The sequence below is a fragment of the Cetorhinus maximus genome, chromosome 26 (genome assembly GCF_964194155.1).
Source record: "Cetorhinus maximus chromosome 26, sCetMax3.hap1.1, whole genome shotgun sequence".
Lineage (NCBI taxonomy): Eukaryota > Metazoa > Chordata > Chondrichthyes > Lamniformes > Cetorhinidae > Cetorhinus > Cetorhinus maximus.
Window position 1 is genome coordinate 28,494,825 of NC_135904.1, and position 23,657 is coordinate 28,518,481.

The 23,657-nt window shown below is 42.9% G+C and overlaps 1 protein-coding gene across 1 annotated transcript in view; it reads left to right on the forward strand.

The window, feature by feature from the left end:
• The first annotated feature begins 14,875 nt into the window (after positions 1–14,875).
• The window catches only part of fkbp16 (FKBP prolyl isomerase 16), a 184,074-nt gene continuing 175,292 nt past the window's right edge, over positions 14,876–23,657 (forward strand). Inside the window, exons 1-2 of the mRNA XM_078530410.1 lie at positions 14,876–14,982; positions 17,581–17,750. Of these exons, the coding sequence (XP_078386536.1) occupies positions 14,880–14,982; positions 17,581–17,750 (273 nt within the window). The 5' untranslated portion in view covers positions 14,876–14,879. The remainder of the gene's footprint in view (positions 14,983–17,580; positions 17,751–23,657) is intronic.

Genomic DNA, 23,657 nt, shown 5'->3' on the forward strand with positions numbered 1-23,657 from the left:
CCTTGTAAAATAAATTGACACACTACACATTATTGCTTCTGTTCTGGGTAGAAACTCACTTTTCATGCTAACTGCCACTAAGCTGTTTTCCACTGTCTTACGCTCAGTATGGGCAGAATTTTACTGGCCCCTGGCTGAAGGGCTGGGGTAGAACGGAGCCCTGTAAAATAGAAGAGAACAACGATGGGGAGAAGGCGGGAAAGTGGAGTTGAAGCCCAAGATCAGCTCGAGCAGGTCTGATGGGCCATATTGTCTACTCCTGTTCCTATTTCTTGTGCTCTCGTGTAATCGTTATACATTAGGACTGAGAACAGTTTGTTGAAAGGCAAAGACAAAACTTTTGGAAGATAGCCCATTAGCAGACAAACCTAGATGGCACTCTGGAACAGCCTCTGTGGAGTGAGTATTAATTTTCCATTTTAAAGTCCCAATTACATTATATGGAACTGAGACTTGGAGGGTTGTGATGCTAGACTTCAAATACAGGTTCTGAATACAGCAGAAAGCACTCTCACAGCTTGCAACATTGTCAGTACTCCCTCAATTAATTCAGAGTCTTGTAAAACTTTTCATGTGTCAATTACAACATGGAATTGTTGATCGAAAGTGTATTTCAGCTTTACAATTAAGTTGCGATTTGCAGAACTGCAACAACCCGCAATTTCATTGTGCCTTTAACTTGGGGCGGAATGTTATGACCCCGTTGCGGTGGGGGCGGGGCCGTAAATTGTGGCGAGCCGTACGAAGGTCCACTGACTTCGATGGGACTGGAAAATCCCGCTGGTGGGAGGGGCCGTAAAATTCCGACCATGGAAAAGCATTCCAACCCCCTTCACAGGGCTGTGATAAGAGAAAAATGGAACTCAAGCATTCAAAGCAAATTGTGTGAAATGTCTTCTGATGAGAAATATTGAAAGGAAACTTAAGTTAATTTGTGGTTGCTCAACCCTCTGGGCTTGTATTCTCTAGAGTTTAGAAGAATGAGAGATGACCCCATTGAAACATACAAAAATCTTACAGGGATCGACAGGGTAGATGCAGGAAGGATGTTCCTCCTGGATGGAGTGGGGTGGTGAGGCGTGGCGTGGGCTAGAACCAGGGGAAACAGCCTCAGAATAATAGGTAGGCCATTTAGGATTGAGATGAGGAGGAATTTCTTCACTCAGAGCATGGTGACTCTTTCGAACTCTCCACCCCGGAGGGTCAGTCATAATGTTCAAGACAGAGATCGATAGATTTCTAGGTATTAAGGATATCAAGGGGTATCAGGATAGTGTGGGAAAATAGCATTGAAGTAGAAGATCAGCCATGAATGATGAAGAAGGCGCGAGGGGCTGAATTACCTACTCCTGCTCCTATTTACTCTCTTCCTATGTTCCCTCTGGGCAACTAGGATTACTGCCTACGATTCTTACTTATGACAAGTCACAAAATGTCTATTGAACATATGGCTGAGTAGAAAGAGAGTACTGCCACTGCAAAGACATTACACTTACATTGTCAGTAGCAAAGAGATACAAAGCACTGTTTATATGACACCTGGAGTACCATGAGCAGTTCTGCCCACCTTAGAAAGGATATATTAGCCTTGGGGGCAGTGTGCATAGATTTATTAGATAGATACCTGGACTCCAAGGGTTAAAATACAAAGAGAAATTACACAAACTAGGGTTGTATTCCCTAGAAGTTAGAAGATTAAAGGTTGAAGTTGTCACGATATTATGGTGAACAGATAGAGTAGATGGAGGGAAACTATTTCTGTTAGTTGGGGAATCTAGTTGGGAATAGGAAACTATGTCCTAATAATTAAAGCCAAGACTTTTAGGAGTGAAGTTAGAGAACACTCATAAAGGTTGGTAGAAGTTTGGAACTCTTTTCCATAAATGGCAACTGATATCAGACCAATTGTCAATTTTACATCTGAGATTGATAAGAATTTTGGTAACCAAAGATATTAAGGGATATGGCCCGGGCAAAGTCGGGAATACAGAGTTAGGTGGCAAGTCAGCCATGATCTCATTGAATGGCAGAAAAAGCTTTAGGGATTAAATGGCCAACTTGTGCTCAAATGCTCCTATGATTGGAGGTTGGCCTAATTGTATGAGTAGATCCAGCGTCAGCAATGCTAACTGACGATGATAGATAGGACAGAAATAGAGGCGGCTGAATGACTAGCAGTTCACAACTTTATTTTCTGTCTCATAACATCAATAAGCAAGAACAAGTTATATTTATATTGCATCTTTTATGCAGTAAAACATTCCAAGGCACTTCATAGGAGAATAGTTAAAGCCATATTGTAAAAAGGATATTGAGGCATTGGAGGAGGTGGAAAGATGATTTACAAGGATGACTCCAGAAATGTGTAGGGTTACACATCAGGAAAGGATTGACAGGCTGGGTCTCTTTTCCCTCTGAAAAAGGCAGCTGAGCAGTGACCAAATATGGGTCTTTAAAATTATGAAAGCCTTTGATAAAGTGGACACAGAGTGAATGTTTCCTCTTGTGGTGAAGGGCATAACAAGAGGCCATCAAAAAAAATAGTCAGCAAGAAATCCAATCCAAATTCAGAAGAAACTTCTTTACCCAAAGAATGGTATGAAAGTGAAACTGGCACAGTGGTTGGAGCAAATAGTATAGATGCATTTAGTTAGACAAGTGTACTGTGGAGAAGGGAAGAGATGATTATGATGATGATAGATTTAGATGGGGAAAGATGGGGAGGATGTTTGATTGGAGCATAAACACCAGCATGAACTGGGTGGGCTGAATCTGTTTCTGTGCCATATACCTTATGTGTGTCAACAAATACATGAAGCAAAACATCATGTTGTCCTAATCAACAGAAATGAACTGATGGATCCTATAAAACAAGCAAGATTTGCTATTTTTTTAAGTGGCATTTTATCATGTATCTCGTGAGTTTGGGTCCTTATTTGAAATGTTATGTAGAAGTAATAGTAATTGGAACATAGAAACAGGAGTAGGCCATTCAGCCCCTCAACCCTGCCCCATCATTCAATTAAATCATGCCTGATCTTATAGCTGAACTGGGCACCCATGAGGTGCTGTGGGCCATCAGCAGCAGCACAATTGTATTTAACCACAATCTGTACCCTCCCATATCCCTGGCATATCCCTCACTCTACCATTACTGTAATGACTTGACAGCGCAGACAAGTTTCAACAAGAAACAGATGAACTTTATTACAGAGGGCTTTTTAGGTGCTCCATGCTCGATCAGGACTCTTGTCATTAAGCCCCACCCCCGGATTGCCCACGCTTAGGGCTCATTGGCCAGAGCCTCCCAGGACATCATGTGACCCCTGATAGACAGCAGGAGAGGCTATACCCACAGTTACTACCATTACCATCAAGCTGGGGGACCAACTCTGATTCAGTAAGGAGTGCAGAAGAGCATGCCAGGAGTAGCAGCAGTTGTACCTGAAATTGAGGTGCCGATCCAGTGGAGCGACAACACAGGACTACATACATACTTAAAAGTGGAAGTAACGTGTGAAAGATTGAGCAAAGCAATCCCACAACCAACAGATGAGATCAAAGCTCTGTAATTCTGCCACGTTCAGCTGTGAATGGTGATGGACAGTTAAACAACCAACCAGAGGATGTGACTCCAATAGCACCCTTATCCTCAAAGGTGGTGGTGCCCAGCACATGTGTAAAGGACAAGGTTGAATCATTTGTAACCACCTTGAGCCAGAAATGCCAAGTGGATGAACATCTTAGCCTCCTCCTTAGGTCTCCAGCATCACAGATGCCAGTCTTCAGCCAATTTAATTCATTCCACATGATTTCAACAAACAGGTGAATGCAATGGATACAGGTAAAGCTATGGGTCCTGACAACATCCTGTGTGCAGTACTGAGGACTTGTGCTCCAGAGCTAGCATGAGTCTAACTAAGCTATTCCAGTACCGCTACAACACTGGTATCTACCTGACAAAGTGGAAAGCAGGACAAATCTAGAGTGGCCAATTCACGACCAATCAGTATACATTCAATCATTATCAAAGTGATGGAAGATGTCATTGGGCATGCTATCAAGCAGTACTTACTCAGCAATAACCTGCTCACCAATGCTCAGTTTGGGTCCTGCTAGGACCTCTCAGCCCAGACCTCATTACAGCCTTGGTCCAAGCATGAACAAAAGAACTGAATTCCAGAGTTGAGGTGTGAGAGACTGGCTTGACATCAAGGCAGCATTTGACTGAGTATGCATCAGAGATGTAGACAACTTACAGCAGGCACTTCAAAGCACTGGAGAAGAACCATCAATGATGCCTTCGCATGATCCTCCAAATCAGGAAAAGTAGTCCAACAGCAGCATCCTCTCCCAAGCCAACATGCCTTGGGAGTCCTCAACATTGACACCGAACCCCATGTCAAACATAGGCAAGGAAACCTCCTGCTGGTCACCACATACTGCCCTCACCCTGCCCGCCTCAGCTGATGAATCAGTGCTCATCCATGTTGAACACCACTTGGAGGAAGCACTGAGAGTGTCATGGTCACAGAATGTACTCTGGGTAGGGGACTTCAATGTCCATCACCAAGAATAGCTTGGTAGCACCACTACAACTGAGCTGGCCGAGTTCTAAAGGACATAGCTGCTAGACTGGGTCTGAAGCAGGTGGTGAGGGAACCAACAAGAGGGAAAAACCTACTTGACCTCGTCCTTACCAATCTATCTGCCGCAGATGTATCTATCCATGACAGTATTGGTTGAAGCGACGATGGCACAGTCCTTGTGGAGATGAAGTCCTGTCTTCACACTGTGGATACCCTCCATCATGTTGTGTGGCACTACCAACATGCTAAATGGAATAGAATTCGAACAGATCTAGCAGCTCAAAACTGGGCAACCATGAGACGCTGTGGGCCATCAGCAGCAGTAGAATTGTACTCAACCACAATCTGTAATCTCATGGCCTGGCATATCCCCCACTCTACCATTACCACCAAGGCAGGAGAACAACCCAGGTTCAACGAAGGGTACAGGAGAGCATGCCAGGAGCAGCACCAGGCATATCTAAAAATGAGATGTCAACCTGTTATATAGCTATAACGATACGCTACTTGGATGCCAAACAGCATAAGCAGCAAGTGATAAACAGAGCTAAGTAATTTCACAACCAACGGATCAGATCTAAGCTCTGCAGTCCTAATCGTGAATGGCAGTGGGCAATTTTATAACTAACTGGAGAAGGCAGCTCTACAAATACCCCCATCATTGATGATGGGGGAGTCCAACACATCAGTGCAAAAGACAAGGCTAAACCTTTCAACCATCTTCAACCTGACGTGTCGAGTGGATGAACCATCTCGGCCTCCCCCTGGGGTCCCCAGCATCACAGATGCCATCCTTCAGACAATTCAATTCATCCCATGTGATATCAAGAAATGGCTGAAGACACTGGATGCTGCAAACGCTACAGGTCCTGACAACATTCTGGCAATAGCACTGAAGACTTGTGCTCTAGAACTAGCCCCGCCCCTAGCCAAGCTGTTTCAGTACTGCTGCAACATTGGCATCTATCCAGCAATGTGGAAAATTGCCCAGGTGTGTCCAGGTATGTCCTGTTCACAAAAAGCAGAACAAATCCAACTCTAGCAAAATTAGAGTCAGTGGAAATCAGTGGAAAATACCCTCCACTGGTTGCAGTCATACTAAGTACAAAGGAAGGTGGTTTTTGGAGGTCAATCATCTCAGTCCTGGGACAGCGCTGCAGGTGTTCCTCAGCATAGTGTCCTAGGCCCAACCATTTTCAACTGCTTCATCAATGAACTTCCCTTCAACATAACGTCAGAAGTGGGGATGTTCACTGATGATTTCATCGTGTTCAGCACCTTTCAAGACTCCTCAAATACTGAGGCAGTCTGTGTCCATATGCAGCAAGACCTGGACAACATTCAGGCTTGGGTTGATAAGTGGCAAGTAACATTCACAAAATAGCTATCACAGAATAGTTACATTACAGCACAGAAAGAGGCCATTTGGCTCATCGCACAACACAAATGCCAGGCAATGACCATCTCCAATAAGAGAGAATGTAATCGGCTCCCCTTGATATTCAATGGCATTACCATCACTGAATTCCCCACTATTAACATCTTGGGGATTATCATTGACCAGAAACTGAACTGGATCAGTTATATAAATACTGCAGCTACAAGAGCAGGTCAGATGCTGGGAATCCTGTGGCGAGTAGCTCACCTTCTGACTTCCCAAAGACTGTCCACCATCTAGAAGGCACAAGTCAGGAGTGTGATAGAATACTCTCCATTTGTCTGGATATGTGCAGCTCCAACAACACTCAAGAAGCTTGACACCATCCAGGACAAAGCAGCCTACATGATTGGCACCCCATCCACCACCTTAAACATCCACTCCCTCCACTGCCAAAGCACAGTAGCAGCAGCATATACAAGATGCACTTCAGCAACTCACCAAGACTCCTTCGACAGCACCTTCCAAACCCCCAACCTCTACCACTTAGAAGGACAAGGGCAGCAGATGCATGGGGACACCACCACCTGGAAAGTTCACTCTAAGCCACTCACTGCCCTGACTTGGAACTTTATCACCGTTCCTTCACTATCGCTGGGTAAAATCCTGGAGCTCTCTTCCTAATAGCACTGTGGGTGTACCTACACCACATGGACTGCAGCGGTTCACGAAGGCAACTCACCACCACCTCAAAGGTAATTAGGGATGGGCAATAAATGCTGGTCTTGCCAGTGCCGTTCACATACAATGAATGAATAAAGAAACTAAGTAAATTGATTGTGAAAGTTGTGAGATTACTTTCCCGTCTTCTGCAGCAATAATACATACTCAATGTGGGCTATTGAGCGGAACAGAACATCTCTTTTTTAATACATTCCTGTGCAAAAGAACAAATAGATTCAGCACTGATCTCTCAGATGTCTATACCTCCCCTCAATAAATTGCTTGGGTCATAGTTACATGCTCGCCCCACCAGATGAGCAGAACTTCAGTTACACAAAGTAGCACTTGGGACCCCCAACAGCTCAAAAGAGTTTCTAAATCATATTTTGGTCCTTGTCCCAATTATGACTCCTATGGTTCTATGCTGATCGACAACCTTCCTTATCATGTCTTTGCAACGTAGCATAGCATAAATTGTCCAATCGGAAAAAAGACTTGGAAAAATGGCCGTGCATTTTTTGCAGTTGTTATCCATTGCCTGGAATTCTGCTTGCCATCAAAGATAAACATAAAATGGTGGGTGGGTGAGATGTCACAGTGAGAGTGAGGGAACTAGTAATTGTTGAATTTATTATTGCTACATATGCATCGGCCCTTCATTTGGCCCTGCACTTAAAACAGGAAAAAGTGAAAAAGCTGACCATTCTCATGAGGGCAGGGGCTGGATCTTTTTTTTACATGTTGTAGAGAACTGATAATCTCTTGCTTGCACACACAGACTTCCTTAACTTGCAATTAATGGGAGGGTGAATTTTAAGTTCACTTAGTTAATGGCACAGCACGTTCATGGACGTAGTTTAAGAAGTGGTGTCTATTTTTTTAATTTACGTTTCACTTCTGTTCAAAGTAGAACTGCATTATCGGCTGAACAACAACTTCCATTTACATAGAGCCTTTAATGGAGAAAATATTCTCCGGCAATTGACTTAAATAGAAATAAAAATAGATAAAAGGAATAAATGTGTTGAGTCATGGTACATGAGTTAATAGGCTGGCCAACATGATAGGCTTTGAGAAGGTTTCTACAGGTGAAAGAGTGAAGCAAAGGGCACTCTGGCAGAAGTCCTGGGGACAAAGCCCAAGGCAGCTAAAGACCAGGAAACTATGCAATAGAAACAGTGAGAAAAGCGCAGTGTACATTTAACAATACGAATTATTCTTACTGGTATAAATCAATGGAAAAAGGAACTTTCTGTGAGGTGTACATGTGATAAAAAATGTTACATGGAATTATTTTTTGTAAAAAGCAGGGAAGAAAATTGAACTCCATGCCAATAAATATTTCCACTTTGGCAGAAATCTGAATTTAGGCTCTATGTGGCTCTTGATTTACCTTAAATGCCCTTTGCAATTTATACTTTCAGTCACAGTATGAGCAGACATGATTTCCTCAAGTTTGAATTTAAGCTGAGTATTATTATGGTTATTTTTCCTCTCCTTTAATTTTTTTAGATAAAATAATGCATTGGCTTTGTGTGTACAGCGATTTAGACATTATTTAGGAACTTTATAGATTAACTAGATTGATAGTAATTTGATTGCTCATGGTCATGGGCCCAAGTGTCACTCTGGAGAGGACATATTTAAGGTGATAATTTAGTTCAATACTGAGGGAGTGCTGTTTTGCCAGTGGTGCAACTTTTGCATAAGGTGTTCAACCAAGATCCAGTCAGGTCGATGTAAACTATCAAATTTCTTTAATCTTTCATGGGATGCGAGCGTCACTGGCAAGGCCAGCATTTGTTGCCCATCCCTAATTGCCACTGAACTGACCTTGCAAGTTATTTTTAAGAGTCAACCACATTGCTGTGGGTCTGGAGTCACATCTAAGCCAGACCAGGTAAGTCAGGATGGCAGATTTCCTTCCGTAAAGGGCATTAGTGAACCCGGTGGGTTTTACTGACAATCAATGATGGTGCCATGGTCGCCATTACTGAGACTAGACTTCAATGCCAGACTTATTAACTGAATTCAAATCCCATCAGGTACCAAGGTGGGACCTGAACCCATGTCCCCAAACCATTAGCCTGGGTCTCTGGGTTACTAGTCCAGTGACATTACGACTATGCCACCTTCTCCCCCTATCTATAAAGCTTTTAACCATTGTTTACATCTCTGTACCAAACCACACAAAGCCAAAGGGCAGAATTTTGGTGGGCGTGTGGGCCCCACCGGCTCGGCGGTGGGCGGGCCAATTAAGGCCCCGCCCAGCGGCCTGCCCGACAGGAAGCGCTATGCACTTCCTGTGCAGGGGGGGAGGGAATCCCCAGCTTAACCAACAGTACAGCAACGTGCAGACCCCTAGCACTGGCAAAGGAGGGAGATATTTCAGTTAACAGCAAGTGTCAAAGTACGCTTTTTCACGCATGCGCACGAAAGAGCGCACTGCTCCCTGAGGCAAAGTACTGTCTCAGGGAGATTACTGACAGTCCGGAAAACTTTAAAAATAGAAAAATTAAAAAATTATTAACATGTCCCCCTCATGTGACAATGTCACACGAGATGGGACATGTTAATAAATATCACATAAAATGTATTAAAGTCTTTAAAAACGGACATGAAACCTCATCCTGCCAGTGGATGAGGTTTCATGTATTATCAGAAGCTCGCTGGGGCTCCTGGCCTGCCCGGCAGCCTTAAGGTTGGACGGGCAGGTCTTTAATTATCTTAATTACTCTGTCAATGGCCTCAATTGGCCATTGACAGGTCGGCGGGCTGACAGCTGATTTCGCTGTCTGCCCGCCTTCTTAAAAATTTAAAGGGACCTGGATGACGTCAGGGGTTCCTCCCGAAGTCATCCCGCGTCATTTTCCCGTCGGTGAGCAGGCCCCACCCCCAAATCGCTGATGGGAAAATTCAGGCCAATGTATTATTTTATCTAAAAAAGTACTCTAATCCTAGTATCTGGGATTTCTTGCCTTTAATGTGGATAACAAGAATCCTAAAATTAGGGTGATCTTTATTTACTAGAGTTTATGTATAAGTTTTAAGGGTACCATTCCTGGAAATAAGTCACAGATTAATAAAATTTTTTTAAAATGATTTACTGTTGAATTTACAATAGATATTAATGTGGCATAAAGCTGATCCAGGTGCAACCACTACATAAATTGTTTAAATTGCAATGAGGCTTTTGTGAGGTAACAGCGTCACAGGTTAATTGAAAATTCTTTCTGAGGTTAAGATGTATTTCTATTAATATACAAATTACTGAAATTAGATGAAAGCAAATTATTTTTAATAATCTTTTGTGGTTAACGTTTTGGATTTAAGAAAATGCTTGAGCATCAGCCAAGTAAATTAACTGAAAAGAGAAAATGCTGGAACATTCAGCAGTTCAGGCAACAACTGTGCAGAGAGAAACAGAGTTAACATTTCAGGTTCTTAACCTTTCATCAGAACTGGAAAATGTTAGAGATGAGCAGCTTTTAAGGAAGTGGGGAATGGGGGCAGGAAAAGAATAACAGATGGACATCTTGGACATTGCAAAGGGAAGGACGCAGGAGTGATTGAGTGACAAAAGGAATGATAATGGGAAGAGTCTAGAATGGGTCTGGAGGGAATGTTAATGGCGGAGGGGGAGAGAAATGTGGAAAATCTGGGAAACCATGACCCAGGATCATGGTGGAAGAATTGTGGGTACAGCTGGGGACCACCCCACTGTTCATGCAACCCTGATGAATGACACTGGTTCAAATCCTATACATTTTAAAATTAGTCGCAGAATGTTTCTTTGAGTTATCACCCCAAGCGATTAGAAGAGTTTTTGCCAACCAAGTCCAAAGCAGACCTCAGCATTCATTGTAAACATGGTTTGAACTCATTAATATGAAATGGTAAAAACTACAATAATGCTGCTGGGCTAAGGACTGGTGAATAAGAATCATGTACAGGAAATCGTTGCCTTACCGCCCCTTGAAGTACCATGTCCATGTAGTCTGGCACATGTTTCATGAACATGGGTAAGAAGAGTGGGAGAAAATTAGCAAGCAAGAAACATTTTCAACCGCTTTAGCCTTATATTACTACTTTTTAAGAATGTTATACATCAAAATAGGTAACACTTTCAAACCAAAATAATTGATTGTCGCTTCTTATAAATGATATTTGGTGACTCTTTGATGCTGCCTGCAACACCACAGTTGAACAATATAGGCATAATCGCAAGTTAGGCAGTATAGAACACAGACTACTTAGTGTTCAATTTTTCCTATAGGTTAATTGCAGATACTGTTTTTATTCCCTGTAAATCCATTTACACAAAGATTGAAGGTGACACAAGTGCTTTTTTAAAAAAATTTGCACAGTTCACCAACGTCCTTCAGGAGAGGAAATCTGCCATCCCTACCTGACCTGGCCTGCATGTGACTCCAGACAGACAGTGATGTGGTTAACTTTTAATTGCTGTCTGAATTGGCTAGCAAGCCACTCAATTGCATCAAATCACTACAGAAAAAAGCACTGTGGGTGTATGTACACCACATGGACGACAATGGTTCAAGAAGGTGACTCACCACCACCTTCTCAGGGGCAACTAGGGATGAACAATAAATGCTGGCCTAACCAGTGTTCCTCACATCCCAAGAAAGAATTTAAAAGTAAGGCAAAATGGAAGAAAAACCTAATATAATCCCCCTGCCCCTGTGAGAATTCAAACAAAGATTAATGTGTATCTGTTTGTGTCCTAAAAGGGCAAAGGGAATTTGGTTTATTGATTCTCTCAGATGCCCAGATTAAATCTGTAGTTTAAATCTGCTAAACTGAAAAGGTTCATTGCTTGGAATGAGATCAGCTCTATGTATTGGACAGGGTTACTCAGTGATCTACATTGGTTCCCAATCCAGCAATGCTTCAAATTAGAAATGCTCGTCCTTGTCTTCAAGCCCTTCCATGGCCTAACCCCTTCCTATCTCTGTAACCTGCTCCAGCCTACAATCCTCCGAAAATTCTGCATTCCTCCAATTCTGGCCCTCTGTGCATCTCCCACTTACTTTGCCCCACTATTGGTGGCTGTACCTTTCGTCGACTAGGTGCTAAGTTCAGGAATTCTCTCCCCAAACTTCTCTGCCTCTCTCCGCTCCTTAAAGCTATCACTTTGGCCAAGCTTTTGGTTACCTGTCCTAATGCCTCCTTCTTTAGGTCGGCCTCAACTTTTGCCTGATGATGCTCCTGTGAAGCGCTTTGAGACACCTAACTACTTTAAAGGCGCTATATAAGTGCAAGTTCTTGTTTTTGTCCTCAAAGTTCTATCAGCATGGAACAGTTTGCTCTGCCTTTTAAAAATATCTAAAGATGCCTTTTAAAATCTTTAATGTAAAGCTCATTTGCCATAGTTCCAATATCCTGTGCCAATACATAAGGTGGAAAAGATACAATAATAATAACTGAAACATGCTTGGAGTAAAAATTGATGTGCTTCTCAGCCATTTTTCGGGTGTGAAATAAGGGCAAAAAACGACCAATTTGCTGTGAGATGTCCAATGCCCAATCTGCCCCTGTTCAGGTCTCTGCTAAATCCATTGAGCCCATTTTCAGCCATCTCAAATATTGTGATGTTAATGTATCTTTAAATGGGGCGTCTTAAACTACTGTCCATCACTATCCACCACGCGACAGGGTGTGATGCATAATCCCATGAATCTGTGGACAGGACAAGGAAGCAGTCATACAAGTCAGACGTGTTTACACCTCCCTGTTACCATTATATGTATATAGTCTTGTCTTCAAATAAAGAGCCCACATTGTTGTTTTACCAATCCTTGTCGTTTAATTGGTATGTTTGCAGTTAACGGAAGGATGGCACACAAAGAGGCTGCCTAAAACAGGGGTTTAGGCATATATCAAAGAGGAGCAGAATGCCTATTTAAGGACCTTGCTCAGAAATTGGTTTCCGATGAGTGGAGCCACAGACTCTGTTCTGTTCAGAATCCTTCAGTGGCTTGCTATGCCCACCTGTGGCAGTGTGACAGCACAAACAGTGTTAGCGAGGCCTGGGGACCAATTCCAGCCTCGGGTCTAGCCACCTAGTTGGGAAGCAAGGAATCGACATGCCACTGATTATGAATCCAAAACAGCACCATAACCCAATATACTCTAAAGAATTTATTCTTGGGACTCTGTCAAACATACAGCTAGCATTGTGTTAATGGAGCAGGAATAAATGTAGAACAATCTTACAGAAGATGGGCTTCTGGAATAAGAATGACTGGAAAACATTGCTTTGTCCCAGAGCAGGTAAACCAGGGTACTGTAGCAACCCTGGGAAATATCAAAGAAAAATCTGGCGTCTTTGAGCCCTTGCTTTTTAAAAAATTTTTTGCGATTATTTTTAGCTGTGGTTGTTCTTTTAAAATTCAAGGAATCATGGGAGTGCTCGATAATTAATTGGTTTTGACTGACACTTTACTGGATTTTGTCGAGTTAATCTTCAGAGATTATCTCCGCAGACTCCTTACTGACATTGTTTGGTGCGCTTGTAACATCACTTTAGCTGTTCACTTTGGCCTGTATTTGTTTTGTTGTGGAAATGCTGGATTGTCTGCTGAACTAGTTAACTGAAGTCTATAATGTCTCACATTGTACAGCTTTAGTTGATAAACAGTGGACTGATGGATTGACGCCCCCGGAGAGATTCTTCAATTTAGCAATATCCTCCAAAAACTCGACAAACCAAGGACTGTTTTCTAAAACTAAAGAGGAATCAGTTAATCGGACTGAAATGTTTTTGCATTGCGCACATGCATCGGCCTGTCCAGATGGTGAGACTTTGGCAGAAGTGGAAGAGGATAAAAAGCAGTCTGTTAATTGGGCAGATATCGACGAGGCTCAGTGCTATATACAACCCAAGACCTGTCCAGATGGCGAGGCCTTGGTTGCTGAAGTGGATAAACAGCATCTAGGGCTTGGAGCAAAAATGGTCGAAGGGCCTGAAAACGTCAATGAGGCAGCTTTAAAAACCATTAACGAGTCCATCATGGGATCTGTTGGTCCTGAGGAGGCAGAACAAACAAACCTGGACAAAGTCTCTAGCCTCAGTAAAGCTGTCAGGTTCCAGCTGCCTCCAGAGACAATAAGGGCTTCTGATGTCGATGAATTACAGGCCCCATTTTTTGAGATCGGTGGCCTTGGAGAATGTTGTGTCAGCACTTTTATGAATACTTGCCACTCTGAGAGTTGGATTGGCATTACAGGCAAGTATTGGCCCTTTGACCTGTTGATTAGTTACTTTAACTTTGATTTGGAATTAGAAATAGTCATTATATTAGCAATAAACTGCACATACATAAAAAGGCATTCAGGCCCATATACATAAATCAAATTATTCAGTCATTATAATAGTTAAAAGATAGGAGAATTGACACAGAGCACTAAAGTCTAAACAAGTATGTTAAAACCAAAATGATTAAAGACATGTTATCTTACCTCCCCTTAAATTTAAGCTTCTTGTTTTTCAAAAGATTATTTTTGAATCAAAGGGCTAATTTAATAACAAAACATTAACTTTTGCAATAATGTTTATTTCTCTGGAAATTGTTTAAAGAGCTGTTAATCAGTAATTGCAAACAATTCTGATAATAAAAATACTGTAACTTATTTTAATGAAAGCTCTCTGTGCTGCAGTGACTGTCATACATTTAGTGCAATATTAACTTAATTCTAACAGAGTGAGGCTTCAGATACAGGTTAAGATATACCTTTTGCCAGATGTGCACCTGGAGAGACAATGCAATTATCACTTGTCAGCAGCATTAAGATAGAGAAACTGCCAGATTTTTCCCACTTTCACTTATTGCTGGTGACAAGGAGCTACCAGACAGGGTCAGGAAAGGAACGAGTTAATCTACCGATCTGTCCTTTGATTTTCATTTGGTTTTACCTTGTCAGCAGTGAGATAAAGCCAGTTGAATCTCTCTGTTTACTGCCACCCATTCCCTCAGTCATATTGGAGCCTTGTCTTCCGTAGAACAGACACTAGATTGTGCTCAAAGTGCTGTTTTTGATTAATTATTTCATCAAATTGTCTTCGGAATGCAGTGTTAACTTATTTTTTGAGGCTATCAAATCCTTTTACCTTCTCTCTAGGCCACAATAAAGCAAAGGATGAGAGTATAGCTCCTAGGCCTCCATTAATGTCCCTGCCCACAGTCAAAAAATTTCTCGGTGAGGGAGGAATGAAACTGTATAGGGGGCAAGTTAACTTAACCCAGCAGAATGGCAAACCCAAGGCTTCAGGTAGAAAGTCAATTTTCACTGACTCTAATGAAGAGTAAAATTGGTCACGGTGTAAAATTAGCATTGCTCATGGTCTTTTAGATTTCTGCTAGGCATACTAAATTAAAATCAACCCCCTCCGCCCTCTTGGAGAACCATTTGCAACATCACTTGAGTGGGTGCAGCACCCATGCACTGACATGTTCAGGAAGAGTGAGATTCTCTGTCGTATGGAACACTCAGTGTCACTGGTGGCACAAGGAGCAGACAGGTGCATTCCCACCCATGGGCCTCGCCTAGCCATCAACGTCGCCATGAAAGGGTTGAGGCAGTTGAAAAAGCTGTTGAGGGCACCACACTTCAGGGGGGCACTGGTGTCTTCCCTCGCCACCAGCTTATCCCTTTCCCTGACCACTGTCTGAGGCTGAGCCAGACCACATAAGCTTGGCACCCTATTTAAACCTGAGATGAGCTTCTGGTCCCATATGTGGTCCATAGTGCCAACTCCTATCTCCATAACGTCACCCTTCCCTGTCTGTCTCAGTTTATCTCTTGCTGAAATTATCATCCATGTCTTTGCCAACTCTAGACTCAACTACTCCAATGATCTTCTGGCTGGCCTTTAATCTTGCACCCTTTGTAGACTTGAATTTATTCAAAGCTTGTTTTAGTTTGCACCACGTCCCGCTCACCAGCACCAGCACCCAGCTCAACTACACTGGCTCCTGTTCCAGCTTAGCTTCCATTTTTAAATTCTTGTTCATGTTTTAAATTCCTCCATGGCTTTGCCCCTCGCTACCTCTGTAACTTCTTCCAGCTCTACAGCCACACGAACACAAGAAATGGGGGCAGGAGTAGACCATTTGGCCCATCTAGCCTACTCCACCATTCAATATGATCATGGCTAATTGGGCTTCAACTCCATTTTCCCGCCCACTTTCCATATCCCTTAATTCCTTGAGAGGCCAAAAATCTGTCTATCCCAGCCTTAAATGTATTCAACAATGGAACCTCCTCAACTCTCTGGGGTAGAAAATTCCAAAGTTTCACAACCCTTTGAGTGAAGTAATTTCTCTTCGTCTCAGTCGTAAATGATCGGCCCCTTATCCTGAAACCGTGCCCCTTGAAGATGCTCCTTATAACCTACCTCTTTGGTCAAACATTTTTTTCACCTAGTCTATTACCTCTTTGTGTCACAGTGTCAACTTTATTTGATAATGTTTTAAGATGGGATGTTTTGCCCCATTAAAGTCACCATATAAATGCAAGTGCTGTCATTGCTTCTATTATGACCTGACAGTCACATTTCTGGACAGCTTCCCACATAATTACAACATTACAACAGTGGCTACGCTTCAAAAATACTTAATTGGCTGTAACTTGCTTTGCGACATCCTAAGATCACGAAAGGTGCTACATAAGTGCAAGTCCTTTGAAATCTTTCCAACCCATGGCAGCGACAGGCATTCTGCTGCTGCTAAGTATTCCCTCACCATGTCCAACGACCTAAGACCAGATCTTTAGTCAGGTGTAAGGTCTTTGAACCCCTGCCTCCAGGTTCTCTTGTGATTTTGCAGCAAGTTGAAGCTGGGATACCAAGATGGTACCTTTAAAGTTTGAGCTTACAGTAGCTCACGCGTATTGGGAAATCTTGGGTTCATTGCATAGTTTCTGTTGCTGGGTAGATGAAAGTGAGTACCATGACCATGATATTCAAATACGTGTGATCATTGAGCAAAGACCCAAATTATACTGCTGACTGCACCTTGCACTGACATCAGCAGTAAAGGGGTTGTGCACCAAGTGACCACACTCCCAAGGACTAATTTCTCATGCTACAAAAGGCTGCTTTCTCATGACTTTGAGAAGCTTGAAGGAGTGGGAACACAATCCTGCAAGATTACCTGTAAAACTTTGATTAAGTTGCCTCACACTGCTTGGAGAGTGAACTAGCTGCAGGATAGAAAGAAGACATATCTTGCATTTATATAGTGCCTTTCATGACCTCAGAATGCCCCAAAGAACCTTACAGCCAATAAAGAACATTCAAAATATATTTGCTGTTCGAATGTTGGGAAACATGTGACACCCAGTTCGTACACAGCAAGCTCCCACAAGCAGCAATTGTGATAAAGGCCAGATAATCTATTTTAGTCAACTGGCATTCTATAAGATAATGGCAAACTACTGCAGATGCTGGAGATCTGAAATAAAAACAGAAAGTGCTGGAAAAACTTTGGATATCTGGCAGCATCTGTGGAAAGAGAAACAGAGTTAACGTTTTGAGTCCAGGATGGATCCTCTTCAGAACTGTGCACTTGGCATTCTACAAGTGCTCAATAAATTCCTCGGGGGCTTTGTAACTATATTCCTTCTATCTTCTCAAAGTCAGGAGAAAGCAGCCTCCTGCTGCGTGAAAAATTAGCCCTTGGGAGTATGGTCGCTTGGTGCTCAATCCCTTTCACGCTAATGTTGGTGTGAGGTGCAGTCAGCATTATAATTTGGGTCTATCAGCAGGACATTGATCTCAACAGTGTCTTTAGTACAGCTGCATTTTTATTGAGTGTAGGCCCGTTTTAACCTCATTATAATAACTTTGAAAACACACTCAATTTACAGACGACTGGCTGCTTCAGAAACAAATACTGAAGGAAGGACAAGGGCAAGCTACCAAACCTGATGTTGGTCAAGAGGTCACCATAAAGCTGCTTGGAGTGCTGGAAGATGAGACCATTATAGACAGGGATCCAAAGCTTACTTTTGTTATTGGTGATGGTGACGTCATTCAGGTTGGTCCCATTTTCATTACTTTATATCTTTGCAGCTTTACTGGCCTGAATTTTTCAGATGGTGGGGGTCTCACTTCCCGTCATTTGAAGAGTCTCTGTGAGTGGCCCGCAGCCATTTCATGCTTGAATGAGCATTAAGTGGCTGCAGGCGGGACTTCCGCCCCTCACTAGGGAGGACTCCCCAGTCCCTGCAGCTCTCCAGTCCCTGCAGCGACCGTGCTGCAGTGGACAGAAGAAGAAATGCAGGAGGCCCTCAGAGCCGAAGTTCAGGCACTGGAGGCCCCAGGTAACTTCGAGGGGTCCAAGGGTGGGGGAGGGTAGGGAAGGCCTGTGGGGAGGCACAAAGGAGGCAATCTCGGTCACGGGGGAGAGGCCGGGGGGAATGAGGTCCAGAGGCCACCAGACAGTAAGGCGATGGGGTTGGGGGGGTGACAACTGATTTCAGAAGGGGGCTTCTGATGCTGGCAAGCCCCCCCTTCTCCCCATTTTCCGCCTGAGATGCAACCCCATTCTTTTTCAGGCTTCCTCCATGGAGGTTCAACCCTACCGCCAGCCTAAAATTTGAGATTGGGCAGGAAACGGCCCTTAAGGCCCTAATTGGGGCAAGGGTGGGCTTCCCATCTGAGGCCTGGCCCGATCAAGCGTAAAAGCGCTGTGTGGTTGAGGTAGGCGGGAACCCGGAGGGAATCTCGTGCCTTCAATTTCATGCTCCCACCCCCACCTAAAAACCCGCCTGTGGGGGAGCGTGAAATTCTGGCTACTGTTTTTATTGGTCACTTGTTACCATTACCCTATGTTTTCACACCTATTAGAATGTCTCAATACATGTAACGACTGATTAGAGATACATAAGGAAATATGGCAAGTGAGGGACATGCTGAAATACAAACAGGCAATGGTACAAATATGAAAGGAATTAATTAGATTCTGAATGAGAAAGGGCTTAACATTTTTGGTGGGAGTCTTGCTGAAGGGTCTTGGTCTAACCCTCTGTGTGTTCGCAGTGCATTCTTAGTTTTTAAAGGTTGATCCTGATAGTTATCCATTCGTGAAATTCATGTTGTCTTCATAGAAGTGGAAATTAATGAAGAGAATTCTGTTAATAAAACCTGTGGCTCATGTTCATACTGCTCTCAACTGTCCTCACCCAGCCTTTAACCACCATTTGGAATTTCCCAACAATCGGCACCTGGAAATAACAGCTCCCTCATGGGAGATATCTATTGTTGAACTAAAGTCACTTCGTGGAATTAGGTGGAAAAGATTTTCTATCTTTAACTGCAACTAATTTAAATCTAAAGAAAGAACTTATATTGTTATTACACTATTTATATTCTCAGGCCATCCCACAGCACTTTATAGCCAATGAGTTATTATAGGATTACATATGAATATGCAGATATGAGAATAGAATGGTAGTCAGCATTAAAGGGAACCCAAAAATAATCGACTGGCATGTAAACTGTAAGTGGTTTTAAGAGGCAGAGTTGGACTTATTAGGGACAGTGGTATATGTTTAGAAGTACAGAGGAAGGCTAGAATACTTAATGAATATTTCTTATCTGTGCTTACTAAGGAAGTGGATGCTGACAAAATATTGATAGAATGGTAGAGGTCATGGATGGGGTGAAAATTGATATCCAGGATGCACTGGAAAGGCTGGCTATGCTTAGAGTGGGTAAGTCGCATGGTCCAGGTGGATTGCATGCCAGGTTGCAAAGGAAAGTGGGGATGGAGAAAATGAAAGGGCTTGCTATAATCTATCAATCTTCTTTAAATACGGGGAAGTTGCTAGAGGATTGGAAGGTGGCAAAAGTGACATCCTTATTCAAACAATGAGGGTGATACCAAATGACTGCAAGAGGATATAGATAGGCAAGTAGAGTGGGCAGATGGAATTTAATACAGAGAGTGTGAGGCAGAAGAGATAGGGAGAGGCAGTATAGACTTGGCATAGCTCTAAAGAGTGTACAGGGACAGAAGGACCTAGGGTTCATGTGCATTGATCCTGCAAGGGGTTTTGGAAGGCTCCTTAGACAGCACCTTCCAAACCCATGACCGCTACCATCTATAAGGGCAAGGGCAACAAGTACATGGGAACACCACCACCTGGAACTTGCTCTCCAAGCCACTCACCATCTTGACTTGGAAATATATCGCCGTTCCTCACTGTCGCCGGGTCAAAAACCTGGAAGTCCCTCCCTAACAGCACTGTGGGTGTACCTACACCACATGGACTGCAGCAGTTCAAGAAGGCAGCTCACCACCACCTTCAAGGGCAAATAGGGATGGGCAATAAATGCTGGCCTAGCCAGCGATGCCCACATCCCATGAATGAATAAAGAAAGAAACGCTACCAAAGTAAATAACCTCACATTTCTCCACATTGTATTCCTTCTGCCATCTTGCTTCCCATTCACTTAACCTGTCAATATCTCTTTGCAGCCTCTTTGTGTCCTTCTCACAGTTTACATTCCCACCTAGCGTTGTCAGCAAACTTGGATATATTACTCTTGGCCTCTTTTGTCTGTGTCATGAATTTAGATTGTAAATAGCTGAGGCCCCAGCACTGATCCTTGCACTTGTTAGAGCTTCCCAACTTGGACATGCCTTGTTTATCCCTACTCTCTGCTTCCTCTCTGTTAACCAATATTACCCCCAACTCTATGCGTCCTTACTTTGCATATAACTGCCCCCTGAAGACAGTGACATCACTACAAAATGATTATTAGTATATACCAGCAGTTACCAGTAAAACATCGAATGCAGAATTCTTGAAACTATGATTCCACCACACAGTAAGCCTAGTCATAAATGGAATAGAGATAATGCCCTCATGGGCCTATTAAGGCCCCCTTGCAGGCTGTTTAAGTTCAATACATCTCAGTTTAAAACATATTACCATCATGAATCGCTGAAAGCTAGTATGCAGGTACAGCAGGTAATAAGGAAGGCAAATGGAATTTTGGCATTTATTGCTAAAGGAATAGAGTATAAAAATAGGGAAATGTTGTTGCAGCTGTACAAGGCATTGGTGAGACCACACCTGGAGTACTGTGCATAGTTTTGGTCCCCTTACTTGAGGAAGGATGTAGTTGCACTGGAGGCGGTTCAGTGGAGGTTCACTAGATTGATTCCAGAGATGCAGGACTTGTCTTATGAGGAGAGATTGAGCAGTTTAGGCCTATACTCGCTAGAGTTTAGAAGGATGAGAGGAGATCTAATTGAGGTATATGAGATGCTAAAGGGGATAGACAAAGTAGATGTGGAGCAGATGTTTCCCCTTGTGGGGCATTCTAGAACGAGAGGCCATAGTTTTAGCCTAAGGGATGGTAGATTTAAATCAGAGATGAGGAGGAATTACTTTTCTCAAAGGGTCGTGAATCTGTGGAATTCACTACCTCAGAGTGCAGTGGATGCCAGGACCTTGAATAAATTTAAGGAGGAGATAGACAGATTTTTAATTAGTAACAGGTTGAAAGGTTATGGGGAGAGGGTGGGAAATTGGAGTTGAGGCCGAAGTGAGATCATAATGAATGGCAGGGCAGGCTCGAGGGGTTGAATTGCCTACTCCTGCTCCTAGTTCTTATTTTCTTGTGAATATGCTGTATGAGAAATTGCCTTAAAATAAAGTTTGATTAACTTGAGTATTGCTGAAAAAAGAGACATATCTAAGCTTTTTATCTTGCAATCATCAGGACACTCAAAAGAAAACCAATATAAGGGGAAAAGCAACAATTAGTACTGTACGTGAAGAGAGTGCTAATTGGTTAGCAAGTGGCGTTTAAGATTGGCCTTATCGGTAACCTTGTAAATAGGGCTCGAGCCATTTGTTCACCGTGCAAACTTGATGCTGAAATAGGGCACATCAAAGGTATCCTGCAGTATAATGACTACCCTGCTCAGATCATTTCACGCTGTATATCACGCAAACTCATGAACGGGCCTAAGGCCGTCACTTCCGGTCCTGAAAAGTGCCCAGTCTACCTCAGATTACCCTGGAAGGGCAAGGTATCTCAAAAATTTGAGAAACAGGTGAAGCTAGCTGTTTCACACTGCTACTATGCGGTAGCAACATGAGTGGTATTCACCACTAGCAGGATGCTGCCGTCAATCCAAAAAGACGTTCTGCCTATCACACAAATGAGTAATGTGGTGCATGAGTTTCAGTGCCAGTGTGATGCTAGGTATGTAGGCTGTACGTCCCAAAGACTAGCGCATCATATCAAACAGCATGTCCCAGCCGCTGTTCACAATGGGCAAGGTACAGACCGAACCCAGCCAGCCCATGCTTGCAAAACTCAAAACAAAGTGTCCAACATAATATGTGATTCCACGATTGGACAACATTAGCTAAATAAGCCTCAATGTGCTAAAAATTACGCTGACGACCAATTTAAGGTTTTCAGTTGGGTTCACAATGTGGTGCATTTGCGTGTACTGGAAGCATACATTAATACACAGGGCCCTGTTCTTTGCAGACAGAAAGAACAGGAAAACACATTGCACCTGTTTTAGCTAAACTAGATAAGTGACAGCCATTCACTGATTCATTCCTCAGGGCAATGCCTTGACCAATCAGGGTCATGCTGCATGGTTTAAATTTCAAACGATGCTTGGCAGTTAACTGTCAGCCACCATCAGTGGTACATTCTCCATGGCAACACCACTTGCCAGCCAAACAGCACTCTCTTCACCTACAGTATGTGTTGTTTTTCCTCTTATATGGGTATTCTTGCTAGTGTCCTGATGAGTACAAGATGAAAAGCTCAGACATGTCTCTTTTTTCAGCACTACTCAAGTTCTGTACTACCAAATGACTATTTGACTAACTTGTTTGAACTGATGTTCTACACTGTGGGATGTCAAGCCTGTGCTGACAGCTCCAAGTCAGGTTTCTCCCCGAGCCATCAATCATGTTGTGGAGTGGAAGGAAGGTGACTGGCCAACAGTAGGAAAAGACCGTTGACAGCGGTTCCATCTTGGAAGGGCAACTTGGCACAAAGCACTATTGTGTTTTGTACCAGGTGACCACATACAGAGAGACATTGGGAAAGGTTATAGAGAAATCCACAGATATCTGCCCATCCTCTTAACCACAGCTAGTGTATGTGGTTGGAAAGAAAGGGTTAAGGGAAGGAAATAGAACAGGCTCTATCTATGTTTTAACAGAACAGAATTTTAAAAAGAAAACAATATCCCTTGTTCATGAGTTTTTCCTGATGAAAATTTGCGCTGATTGGTATTACAATTTTTTTTAGAGGCATAGCTATAAAATTTTGACCAGATACTTAATGTAAAAATATTGATATAGTAATAGAACTAGATAACAGAGGAGGTACTTTAATGTTAAATTTCCAGCCAATGGTATGTTTGTTGATGACACACTGAGAATTGGAGTAATTAAATATGATTTATAAAGAAAATATTATTGGTTCCCTAAGGCAAACATGATTGGTACTATACAGTATCAAAAACCCCTTCACTACCGTGTCTGACAAAACATGCCTAGGTGTCCTGAGAAAAGGGATAACTGCGGGTAAGGGAAGCACGAGCTAAGCCTTTGTTTTTACAAGAAGGAAACATACTGCGGTATTATGAGAAGTGATAGCACATCAAAGGTCTTGGTTATATTTGCAGGAAGCCCATCAAACAGCCCAGCCTTGCTGACCCCTCAGATCAAGGACTGCCAGTACTGCCCCACTGCTGTGATACTGCGAATTCATTTGTACTTGTTGGGCACAGCATCAATACATCTTGTGCAAAACCAAGCACTGTGTGAACACCAAGCACATTCCCGATTGCCAAGTTGGCCCTTTCATCTTGTTTTGCCTAGGCTCCATTTAATAAGCTCTTTGATTTTATATCAGCGAGCTTATAGTATGGCTTCTTTGTTCTTTTGCTGTT